The sequence below is a fragment of the Toxotes jaculatrix genome, chromosome 7 (assembly GCF_017976425.1).
Source record: "Toxotes jaculatrix isolate fToxJac2 chromosome 7, fToxJac2.pri, whole genome shotgun sequence".
Classification (NCBI taxonomy): domain Eukaryota; kingdom Metazoa; phylum Chordata; class Actinopteri; family Toxotidae; genus Toxotes; species Toxotes jaculatrix.
In genome coordinates, this window is record NC_054400.1 from 18345758 (window position 1) to 18358784 (window position 13027).

A 13027-nucleotide genomic window follows, 5' to 3' on the forward strand; every position below is an offset into this window, starting at 1 on the left:
GATCCTGCAGGCTGCAGGACTCTTGCTATTTCTAAATAAAGCTTTTTTTTCCTCACTGATCAGTGGATGAAGATACTCAGTCGAAACTAATCGTCTGAATTATATCAGTCTGTGTAAACAATGGTGCTGTGCACTCTAATACTTATTCCTAAACCTCCTAAACAGCAGTTACAGGATTATAGATAAGATGATGCACAATAGGGGAAGCGTGCTTTACTTGTGCAAAATTTCTTAAAAATATTTAACTGATACTAATAAATGTATTATTAAAACGTTATAAGCACAGCTCAGTTATTCAAGAATAGAATTAAAAACTACATGCTTATGCACAGAGTTGTAAAATCTCTGTGTACCATGGTCACATTTCATCAGCTTCCAGGTGACCGCTGCTATATTTTCAAAAAACAGTCAGTCTGTGATTGGTCCAGTATCCTAGTCCTCTGTTCCACATTCCACAACTAGAAACTAAAAGAAGTGTTCCCTGTTAAAAAACACTGATACTGAAGTTATGTATGAGGTTACCGAAATAGGGGGATCAAGTTGTCTTTCCGAAGATGCAATGTGTTTATCCCCTTTTAAAAAAAAGATAATTGCTGAGAGGAGAATTTGTTTCCACTATTCCCAAGCTGAAGAAAAATAAACTCCACAAAAGGCCGTTGTTGCTGTTTGTACTATATTACTGAGTTGGTTAAGTCTACATCCCTAAAGAGAAATACCGCTTAAAGGCTTAATACAGCTTCTATCCTGCTAAAATCTGTATTTTATTTAGTTCTATCATCCAGCCAACTGAAATGTCTGCTTAAGGATCAAAGGAAATGAGAAAAACTCCCTCTTGCCCTGCATGTCTTTTGTCTTTGTATGCTGTCCCAGTACCTTTGTCACCCTGTGGGGGGAGCCTGTGTGTGGAGAAAAGAGTACAGAAATAGGTGCGGAGACCAGATATTTGATGCCTGTGATGGGGACTTCCATGCTTACCTCAAGTGGGTTTTGGGCCATTTCACAGACGAGATATTTAGTCATTTTCCTCCCACTCAAGGATGCAGCCGTTTTGCAGTAAGCAGCAAAGTCTATTAAACAAACATTCCTGTGTGCACAATTTGCAGCGTGAAGTCCCTGATTGTGTTCTTCCAGGGTATGAGAGAGTTTAACCTCACAAATATAAAGTAGAAAATAATTATGAAAAGTACCTGTGCTTCCATGTCGGTTTAAATGATGTGTGTTTCTAGGTGACAGGAAGGTAATATTCAATTAATAATATGGGAAATTGTTACCTGGAGATCCACTCAGTAGACAATTCCCAGACAGTCTTTTGTTTTATCCAACAATATGATATGACCCTCTAGTGGAGCTCAATGCGAGTTTAATGTTTGATGGAAAATTATTATCTTTCCCCAGTCATCACCTAAATGTCAGTGTTTATTGGGTCCATATTTACTAAAATCCCTTGCTGTGACAATATACTGGATGAATAGTTTACACTATAATAAAATTAGCTCCAGATAAAATTGTCTTGGGAAATAAATGGCCTCTCCATCCTCTCTCTAGTTGGTACAGTGGGTGCTAATTTAGGGATTGACCACTGAGCTAGGTAAGCGCAGAATGTTTTTGGGAGCACAAAACTAAAGGTGCATTGTAGGAAGCAATCTAATGAACCACTGTGCTGTCTTTATTGTTAATTCATTAGCTTTTTATGGTCATTTTTAAACAATTTCAGGTTTGGCTCAGGAGTGAGCTGACCTAACTGTCCTTCAAAATCCCCCAAATGCTTTTGCTCTGACTGACTCTGTGTCTGAATTAACAGGGAACTGCGCTGAAGAAAGGACAGATCAAAGGAACCACCCTCACAGGTAAGTATGGTTTTCACTTGACCATTCATTTTGTAACCTTAGTTACTGTACTCATTACATCTTACTCTAGCATTATATATATTTTCAGTTGGAATTATTGCACTGTATTATTTTGGACTGTTGCAGAAGTTTCATTATTACAAATCAAGTACTTTTTATTTTATTATCATTTCATTAACTTTATTATTGTTATCTTGACCCCTTGTCTCTTGGTAATTTGACTTCCTACCTGTCATTGTTTTTGCAGCACACATAATGCATGTAATACATTTGCTAATGAAAAGACGTTACCCGCTGACAGATTTTACTTTCATCATTGTGATAATCAGATATAATGTTGTGTAATATCATTCACCAGTCTCTCCTGATTCTCATTCTTTGTTTATCCCTGCAGACTATTACCCACCGTCCCCGCCACAGAAGACTGGCTTTCATCGCTACCAGTTCCTGTTGTTTGAGCAGCTTCCAGATGCACCAGTGTCACTCACCAAGCAGGAAACTGCATCCCGAGGTAATGACTCGACTCACCAGTACCTTGGGTTCAGACCACTTTTGGCTACTGCAGTATCATCTATCATATACCAACACTGATCAACACAACTGCCAACAGTTAGTTGTTGAATCAGCAATAGAAAGATTACACCAAGGCACTGAAACTCGAGGCCCAAACATTTCCTCTCAAATTAACCACATTATAGGCTTTTGTGGTTATAGGTTTTGTGTTTTAAGAAACTTTATAGGTGGCTGCAGGTACTTTTTTGTAAGCTAAAGGATTGTTCCACTTCCTGCCATACAGTAGGAAGTTGTGTCATTTTTCCAAAATTAGATTCAGTTACTGCCTCTTTTTTTTTTTTGAGTGGGCTGATTTTGGACATAATTTTACCATATTAGGTTTCAATAAATATATCAATGACACTACTGAAGCTGCTATTATCAGTGATTTGATTTATTATACAGTGTCCCAAGACAGTGCAGCCAGACACCATCTAATTGTCTTTAAGTCCAGGTTTTGGTCTGTGGCTGTGTTTCACCCAGACAAATGGCATTACGCATAATTCACAAACAATTACAAGCATTTAATCGAAGCATTTGGAGTTGCTTTAGGAAGATCATTTTCTCAAAGTGCTTGAACTTGACAAGGGAGATGTTAATGAGGTTAGTGAGTAAGTCTGCTGCAGTGTTAATGCCTGTAGGGTCAAGACAAGTACTGCTGGCTCCCACGCACACCTGCACGAGTCTGCCTTACTACGTCTTGTTAACCTCTGCCAACCAACCTCTGTTAACCCGAAATTCTTATAAACCGTGACAATCGACGTGAACACTCAGTTTAGAGTTAGCCTTGATTACTGCTGATATTCTTACCAGATCTTTTTCTCAGTTTGGCTCTCAAAGGACTGTGTTTGTCTTACAGAAAGCAGAGGTTTTCTTTTGTTTATTCAGGTTTTCAGATTTTTCCTCCCCCTGAAGAAAAGTCTCTTGAAGGTGGGCAACTGAACCTGGATGTACAGTGCAGTACCTCACAGGAGGCGTGCCCGTCTGTCTGTTCTAGTAGGGCCACAACTGCTGATTTGAGCAGAGTTTGGGGCGTTGTGAGACTTCAAGCGTTGCGGCCGTGAATGAGTGGAGCTGCCAGTCTCTGCTTTTTGAAGTTTTGACAGCTATGTCAGCAAACAATCCAGGCACATTAGGCTCAGGTTTGTTTGATGTTGAAACCTTTGGAAAAAGAAATGTCAGAAGAAATGTGCTCTGGAGTATTTTTTTTTTTTTGTATCCAAAAACTCACATTTTGGGAGATTGAGATCAACTCTTATCACATTGTTAGGGTATTCACTGTGTCAGTACTGTTTAAGCTGAAGAAATAATAGCATGAATAATAACCTGCTATTTAGAATATTTTAAAATACTTTTTGGTGCAAAATAAACTGGAGCGCACTAATTTTCTGCAACCAGCTCAAATACAGCAGCCCCCCCCCCCCTTTATGAGGCGATTGAACTGAGTGGATCCACCCATCCTTAATCTACTGGATGACTTTAACTCCCGCTGTAGCACTTCCTCTCTCCTGTAAACTGTTCTGTCCATTCAAGGGAAATGAAATTAAGAAATTCACTCTTGGATAATCAGATGTTTCATTTGATGGGTCAATTCTGGAGAGGATAACTGCCCTTGTAAAGAGGGTAATGGAAATAGACGCTGTGTGACATATTAAGAATGGAAGCCTAGTCATGGTTTATGAATAGATAAAATATTTGATTTTACAGTCATTATTAGTTTGGCCGAATTCAGTGGTGTACCTGCTGTATTATTGTTGGCCTCCACTTGGCCATGAGCACGGTATTCCCGCACAGGCAAGAGGAACAGAGGGAATCCCATGTCTCCCCACCTCCTCCGTTAAGTATGTTCACTTATTAGCGTCTGTCCTCCCTCCATGTGGTATGACACAGAGAGCATTTTTCATAGCCCATGACATTAATTGATGTGATTTGCGAAGGGAGAACATTTAGTCGTGGGTGGGAGACTCCTAATGATCGTTTTCCACTTCCAGTAGTGCAGTCATTGACTCAATTTTATCGCAAATTTGTCGTCTTTTTTCTTTTCATCTCTGACCATCACTTAAGTAATAAACGGGGTGAACAATGAGAGGTGGAGCAGGGCTGTTGTGAGGAACCGTGGGAGTCTGCTGTGCCTCCTGTGTTAAGGTTATGAATGTGGGTCAGTGAACTGATGGAGACAGCTGGTTTGTTACACAAGGAACTACAGGGGGGCTGCGCTCTTGGCACCGGGCACAGGGGCGTGATCAAAGGGAATCCCCATTGCTCTGGCTCAGGAAGGCTGTCCCTGAATGGAGACTGTCCCTGTGCCAGGGTGGGGGGCAAGCGTGGGCACACAGGCCCTCGTGATACTTGTCAGCCACTTGGCAAGCCCTCAATATGTCCTGCTACTGTTTAGTGCCGCCGAGTCAGTTTGTCAAGGGAAACAGTGTGACAATGCCGGGGAGGGATACGCCGAGGCCTTGAGAGAGGCCATCTAGTGTTGTTTCAGCCTACACGGTAGTTTGCGCATACACTGTTCACATATCCAGCCCTCTGTTTCCTGACTGGGATCCCATCAGATACCGTAGGCTGATCAGACACAAAAATGTGATGAAAACAGGAAGAACTCCATCAGAATTACTGGCTAAAAATTTAAGTAGAAAGTGAAGAATTGGTCAAAATCATCATCCTTGCCAATTCGTTTTTCCTTTTATTTTTTTCCTGGTAAATTACAAGCGAGAGGGAGAGTATGTGACAATCATGGTGTGTGTGTGTGTGTCTGTGTGTGTATGTGTGTGTGTGTGTGTGTGTGAGTGAATGGATCACGCTGGAGTTAGCTGCTGGATGGTGCACGTTGCTCATCTTGCCTCCTAGAGCCCCTACTGCCAGCTCAGCACACTCCACAGTAATTGAAGCCATTTGCAATGTTGCAGTGTGGTAATGGGCAGATCCATGTCTACCACCCACCCACAGCCTCTACCATTAATCAGAGCTGCTTGGAGTCAAGAGAGCCAGGATTTGGTTGCTACAGCAGGCCTGAGTTTCAGCCAGGAGTCGGCTGCCTTAAAGGAACACTTTGACGTTTTTTTAATTTTGGCAGGTTGTGTTTTGTTTTTTGTTTTTTTTTCTTCAGCAGACACTTGTCGGGTTTAAGATGAAAGTTTTGGGATTTTTCTTCAACTTCACTCACTCAGGTTCACAGTATTGTTTGAAATCATTGCTGAAATCAGTCATCAAAATAGAGCAGAGATAATCAAATCAATCAATCGATTAGTTTATCGAAAGGAAATTAACCAATTAGTCTATGACATCATTTATTTAAATGAAAGATTACAAATATTACAGCTCCTCAAATGTAAAGAATTACTGCTTTTCTTTCTCATGTGTGATTGTAAACTAACGATCTTTGCATTTTGTACTGTTAGTCAGATAAAACAAGGAATTTGATGGTGTTACCTTGGACTGTAGGAAATTGTGACAAACATTTTCAGTTTTTTTAAACACTAAATCATTAATTTATCAATTAAGAGATCACTAGATTGACAGAAAACTAATTGAGTACTTGTTCAGCTCATTTCAAATGCCAGTCCTCTGGTTTCAGCTTCTCCAATATGAGTGATCGTTGTTTCTCTGTGTTTTATATAATTGTAAACAAAATTTTAGGTTTTGGACATAAATGTAATCTTTGACACTGGGAAACAGGGATTAACATTTTTAATTTTTTCATTTGCCATTTTATGAACAGATAAACAGATATAATCAGCAAAATAACCGAATCTTAATAGTTATTAGTGGAAACCATAGCTGCAGACGTTAATTAGTGCGTACCTCGTAACTGACCAGGACAAGCATTCCAAAGGAAGTGAAGGACAAATACAAAACATTTTTCCTGCAGTGTGACGAAGGTGAAGAATACTAAACAAATATGATTCAACGTATAACGTATCCCTTTAAGACTGAATATGGAGTCTCCGGCAAGGCGACAGCATTTGGTAACAATGTAGGCTGCTATATTGACAGCAGGCAGTCAGCTGAGATCGGCAGCCAAACAACATAACACTGTTCCTCGACCCAGGTCCCTCCACAGCAGACATCTGCCTTGTCGAAGCATCAGCTCTGTTCTGTGGCTAACCCCTGACCTCTGAGGGCCGTGAAGAATTTCCCCCTCATGAATTTAGGTTTGCATTAATCTTACTATGAATTTTATGTAAAGAAGCTCAGCGTAGCTCTTACCCTGGCTCCTGTTACTCTACTGCAATGAACAGGATCACTTGGTTTTGAGCATTTCTGAGACACTATAAGAGGTTTAACAGGGACACCGCCCACACCACTAAATGTAGCAGTTCTGTGTCACCTCACAGCAGTCCTGATCTTCATGCCATACCCAGACAGAGAAGCAAGGTGGAAACAAAAGGGGAGGCAGGAAGACTTTAACATCGCCCTCAGGTCCCACACTATCTGTCCTTTCCATGAGCAGGCAGATGGGAGAGGCGGAAACACGTCTCTGCACTACAAACAGACACCAGCCTATTTTAAGGTCACTTGTAAGTCTAGGCATTTACCAGCCACCAGATATTGTGAATTTTCCTCATTTTGGATTGCGCCCAATGATTGCACAGCTTTAGACAGGATTATGTGTGTAAAGCCTTACAAGCAGCGCCTGGTTTTGACTCTTCGTTTGATCGTTATTCTCCGGTGAAATGATCTACAGTGTGACATTTTTCATTAGAGGAAATGTTGCCTAACACTATTGTAAGGCAGGTTCTCCCCATGAAAAGAGAAAGAGAAAGTCTGAGCATTTACACATGACATGTCATCAGAGTCAAATCTGCCATATGACTCGTGAACTAAATCCCAATATTCAGTATAAAGTTTGTTGTCCCCCGGCTACCTCACCCCTCAGCTTCCTTTAAAGCGCTGCCTCTGAAGGGTGAAAAGGGGACCTTGTTCTGGACATGCAGGGGATTCTGGGATCTGCAGAGGCGGTGCATTATCTTCCACTAAAGCACAGGCCAGAGGGGCCATCAGGCCATGCCCTATCATACAGACAGGTCTCTTGACTCCATTGCCCTCACTTGATTATTGGAGCCCTTTCTGCAGGCAATCCTCATTCACAGAAAGGACCTGGCAAGGTTCGGGTACTCATCTGCTCATCTCCCAGTTATTATTCATCATCTTCCCCAGCTGAGCTCAAAACCTGACCTGACCTCTTGGCTAACCCAGACACACTGAGGTGTCACTCTCATAAGCTAAATATGTAGGAAGGAACAGAAAGAGTGTATGAGCCCAAAAATACTTGAGTACTAATTTGGTAGTTGTGTCATTTTATGTTTAAAACTTTCCAATTTGAACAATACTTTAAGATTTGATCATTAAATGCAATAATATAATCTTTAAAAAGCATGAAATATCACAGTCATTTTGTCTTAGATGTAAAGAAATCCTTCTGATTTGTTTCTGCATTGAGGGCAGGAGAGTGCACTTGATGTGCTTGGCACCGGTAAAGTGTATTTCTTCTCCCAGATCTCCTCCAAGATGCCGGAGGATACAAAATGTGGCTCCCTGATGGTGAAAACAGAGACACCAAAGGCCTATAAAGCAGTAATGTTTCTATCCAGGCATAGTCAGATTTGACCCCTAACTGTGAGACCATTCTCTCTACAGATTTGGACCATTTCAATAGTTGGCTTTCTTTTCAAAAGATTAACTTTCCTATGCTATTCTTGAGCAGCTGTTAATGTAATTACTCCACATACGGAAATACCAGAATGTCAGTGATTCCCTGGATTACGGAGCAAGGCATTGTCTTATGTACACCCAAACATGTGAGGACTCATACAGACAGACAGATCCAAATTTTTTCTATAATCTGTTGAAGTTTGCAAGTTTAAAGCATGCAGGGTTTTGTTGCCTTGGAATGATAATTGTGAATTTGAATTTTTTTGTTTTTTGTTTTTTTTTTTTTGTAAAGGGAGGGGAGCTGCAGGGAATCAGCGGTTGTCAAAATCTAAGAAGTGATATTGTCATACCAGCCGGATGGCCGTCTGGTGTTTGTTTAAAAGGGGAGGGAAGAAAAAAAACAGTCCAGGCGATTGAATCATATCTTCTTGCCAATACGTCCTTGTGTTCCCACCTCCATCATTACAGCAACATGTTTTATTTTCAGCAGTGCTGTTCTCAGTGACTCACATCCCAGAGCCATGTGCTGCTCAGTTAGGCCTCAGATCCCTTAAACATGGACCGAGCGGTCATGAGAAATGCTCTTGAAATGCACCAGAGACTACACTTAGACTGTGCTAAATTTATGTTGGATATTGTTAGGATAAAAACATGCTGTCTAATAAACTTGTGAGGTTTAACTGCTCCTAAGTTATTTTGGACTATGTGCAATATAAACCTGGTACCACACAGAAAACAAACCTGGCTTTTAAGTACATGTCCCCTCCAAATGTCTGTAAATACTAATAAATATCTGTGTTTGTGTGTCATCCTGCTGCCACAGGTAAATGGGATCTTCAGGCCTTCGTCACAAGGTTTGGTCTGGGAAAGCCTGTGGCCACTCTGCAGTTTCTCACCCAAAACTACAAAGACTGAAGGATGCTCAGACCCCTCAAAGGTGTTGTGGAGGAAGAATCTGTCAGTACAATAATATAAAATAATGTTTCCCCACTTTCCCTGAATTAAACAGTATCTGTTCTTCAAAGCTTGCAACAGTTCAGCCCTCTTTACCTTTATCTTATCACTGAGTTAGAAAAAGATTTCCTCTTTGTGTTACACCAGCTGCTAGGTTTTGATGTTGCTTTGTATCTCTGTCATGTGGTCTGGAGCAAAGGATTTGGGAGATAGATTTTGACCTCACTGGGGATTTCTTATTAGTTTCCGAACACTGTCGACCAGAGAAGGAAGACGGCCTGATATCACAATTCAGTGTGGAAAGAGTTGATTCTAATTCAGGGGCGGAAACACGTCAGGGCCAAAAAAAGGAAGTGGGAGGTGAAACCGAGACCGCAACAGAGCCGGATGCTGCAGTGGAACTTGAACCAAAATACTCTACAGAGTGACAGGACAGGGGGAGGGGCTGCAGGGCCTGTGGTGTATCGGGTGAAGGGAACTTACTGTTTGTGTAATTGTTTATCATATTTCCATTGACCACTCTCACCCCAGTTGGAAACAGTGAGCTACTTTCAGGTCCTTGATTGATTTTTCTGAAGTAAAAACTGCTCTGTCTAAATGCTGAAGTGTCCTTGAATGTAACTTTGGGACAATGAACCCTTTTTGAACTTTTGACAGTTGTAGAGGCCCACCTGGTAGGTCTGTAGAGGATGGTGTGAAAACTTAAACTTTTCAACCCATTCGCGAGGAGATACTTTTCAGACTTCATGGGTCTTTGTAGAGGGTGGGTCAGAGTACACCCCATGAGGAATATTGGTTTCTAACCAGCAACTCTCCTCTGGGAGGAGTTTGTATCAATACCCCAGATGTCTGAAAAAGGCTGGATTTACATGAGGGACTTTGATGTTCTGATGATCAATCTTTAGTTGGTGGTTTCATTGACCCTAATTTGGTGTCTCATCAGTGGGCTAGGCAGGAGTAGGTAATGGAGGTTTTTGTTCCTTTGGTGGTTAAGCCAGCCTTGGTAAACCCCTATGTGCCCTCTCCATGAACTCTGGGAGATCATTGATCAAATTGTCCTGCATCTGCTTTGTTTGCCTCCCGGACTTAGAAGTCAAAGCGGCCGGGTCCACAAACAAAACAACCAAAACAATGCACATATTCACCCAGTTAGTCAGAGAGTCCATTCCTTTTGAACAAATGTTAAATATCCATCAGTTGGAATATCGCTCTTGACCTTGATTTACCCATCTTATTTGACTTATGAAATCACATTTTTAACAATTGGCAAGTGGAGTATAATTCCACACTCATTGTGAAGCATGCCAAGTGGGAGAGCATTCTTCCAAAAACCACCTACTTGAATCCATCAGTACACCACTGAAAGCCAAGATTTGTACTTCCAAATACACTGTGCATTTTTTTTCCTCCTTTATATCTTGGAGATATCCTGCCAAAACAGCTGGGTTTTGCCACTCAGCTTCCTTGAATGTGTTTATTTTTACTCCAAATGTCAGGAGAGTTGAAATATTATGATTAAGAAAAACTGACAGCTGTAGTTCAGTGGTGCACAGTATATTGCCTTCTTTGAAAAAAAAAAAAAATCACATCCCCTGATGATATGGAAAAGGCATTTAATATTTTCTTAATTTATTCAAACTTACATTAATTAAAAGGAATTTGTATAATCAATTCAATTGCCTAACCGCTACTAAGTGATCTAATATGCATGATGACTTGAGTCTCCATTTTTCTTCTCTCTCCTCAGCTGAAGAATTGCAGGAGATGTATTTCACTAGAGGATTTCTGCAGTTCATCACTTGCTGTGAGCAGTGGCAAAATGGATTTGAGTGTGACATCTGTTCAATGCATGTCAACAATATGGTCTGCTGACCTCTTTGCGCATTTATTTACTATGCGTTTGACCTCAGCAGACTGGTATTGTTCTGAAAATCTGACTGCATAGATTCAGTGTCGTTCAGTGCGACTGGAGATTCAAGTTCTGCCTCTGAAGAAAATTATGAATATCCACATTTGTGGATTCAGAATTTTAATGTGCGTCTTTCGACCTTTTTTTATTTGTTTGTTTGTTTTTTTCCTGAGGTATCTGCACTGGCCTTGTGTCTTCAATGTATGGTTTTACCCCTCTTAGTAACTGTGAAAAATAAAATATACAGAAAAAAATATGTATACGCAGACATAGTAGACTGCTTAATGATGTTTAGCTGAAACTATTGCAAACTATTGGATTTAATAGGAAACTATGTAAACATACCTTTGTTGTAGGTAATGTGATGATACAAATGAAAGAAATAATAATTGGGAACATTTTATCTTTCCAGCCATTTAACTAACAGCAAGGAACAACAATTTTAGCCTTCCCCATGAAGCTTGGAAAAAAACAAAACTAATTTGACTATATATCTGCAGTGCCTGGGCAGTTTTCCACTGTGCTTTAAAATGAGCCTGTGCTTCCATGGAATCCCCATATGCAAAGGAGGCAGGACAGTGCAGTCAAAGAGCTCTAACGCCGTGGGCCGTTGACAAACACTGCAGTAGGCCTGCACCATGTGACCCAGCTCACAGTCGAGGAAATAAACTGGCAACAGGTAGGTTCCAGATGGGCTGGCCAACTTTCCAACCACAGAGCCACACAAGCGCTTCTGCCGAGGAGAGACACTATAGCACAGTCAGTCCCCAAACTGACCTGAGGGAGATCCTCTCATTGGTTTGTAGCCATAAACATGACAGTTGAGGCATGGCTTTGTCCACTGCATTGATCAACCTGTGCAATTTCATGGGATGACAAAATAACACAATCTGATGCAATAATCTCACAACAAATACTACCTTTTATAATCTTCTAATATTCTTTATGTTTAAACTGTAATTTATGAGGCCAAAGGTCAAGGCATTGTTTTGCATTACATTACACTGTCAGGCGTTCCTGTTATTTAGTTCAAGTTATATCTCGTACATTCCTTGGTTTGCTTAGTTACGCAATGGTATACAGTTATAGAATGAATTCATACGTTAACACATTCACTCTCCAGAAATGTGGTAGTTGTGGTTTCAGTGTTGAATGTCACCATTTAACGCTATTGTTCATTTGTCTGTCCAGAACAGTTGTACCCTGTCCAAGGTATGTTATGGATTTTTTTTTTTTTTTACATGTATTCATATAACAGATATCTAGCACAACATTAACAACCTCTTAATGCATGTAAAACTTCAGACAGTTGACAGTTGCTGCATCACAAGTTAAAAACAAGGACAGAAAATATTAACATATTAAATCACTAAATCAGTGTTTATATAAGGCCTGATAATAGCTGAACGTATGTAGATAGACATTGTGCAACTTAAAGCTTGAACAGCTCAAACATGAGACAAATGACAGTTTTAACTCGTGCCTTTTGACCTGCACCAATGTGCAAAAAGCTTTACAGAGAACAAGTTTAGGGAGTGAGTCAGTATGAGGCAGAGGATGAAGTCAACATAGAAAGTCTATCTTTGGTCAGACAAAAGCGTTGTTGTTGAACTTTGAATCAAGTCCATTAGGAACATTGTTGTCTATTTTTTTCTGATTCAAGAGGCAAGACTGGGAGAGAGACACCCTGAGAGGACTCTGCTCTGCCCCTCTGGTATGACTGCTACTCTTAAAACACACAGAGAGACATACACATGGAGGACTTGCCTGTGGTAATGAGACGCACAAGATCACTGGCTGCTCTGTTTGTGTAAGCCCCCTAAACACCGAGCATGATTCAGACTAATTCTCCCACACACTCTGTTTACACTTCTGGTTCATTGAGGTACTATTAATTTCTCAGGTCTGAATATTCAGGCACTGACATTTCATTCAGTGTTTTCTGGGGATTTTGCAAAAGCCTGAGTTTTATATTGTTACAGCTACAGCAGAAAATAGGTGATGTTATTACCAAAACTGAGCAGAACTTCACAAGAGCAAGAGCTAATAACTATTATGTGATAGTGATAGGCTATATGTGAAATAAGTCAGTGACCCCAGAGGCTTT

General features: G+C 40.6%; 1 protein-coding gene across 2 annotated transcripts in view; it reads left to right on the forward strand.

The window, feature by feature from the left end:
• LOC121184654 (phosphatidylethanolamine-binding protein 4) overlaps positions 1–11153 on the forward strand; it is a 50873-nt gene extending 39720 nt beyond the window's left edge. The window contains exons 5-8 of one of the 2 annotated variants that reach the window (XM_041042459.1): positions 1802–1847; positions 2242–2358; positions 8881–8994; positions 10759–11153. In XM_041042459.1, the coding sequence (XP_040898393.1) occupies positions 1802–1847; positions 2242–2358; positions 8881–8972 (255 nt within the window). In that variant the 3' untranslated portion in view covers positions 8973–8994; positions 10759–11153. The other variant, XM_041042458.1, reaches the window with a different exon arrangement.
• Positions 11154–13027: the final 1874 nt, after the last annotated feature.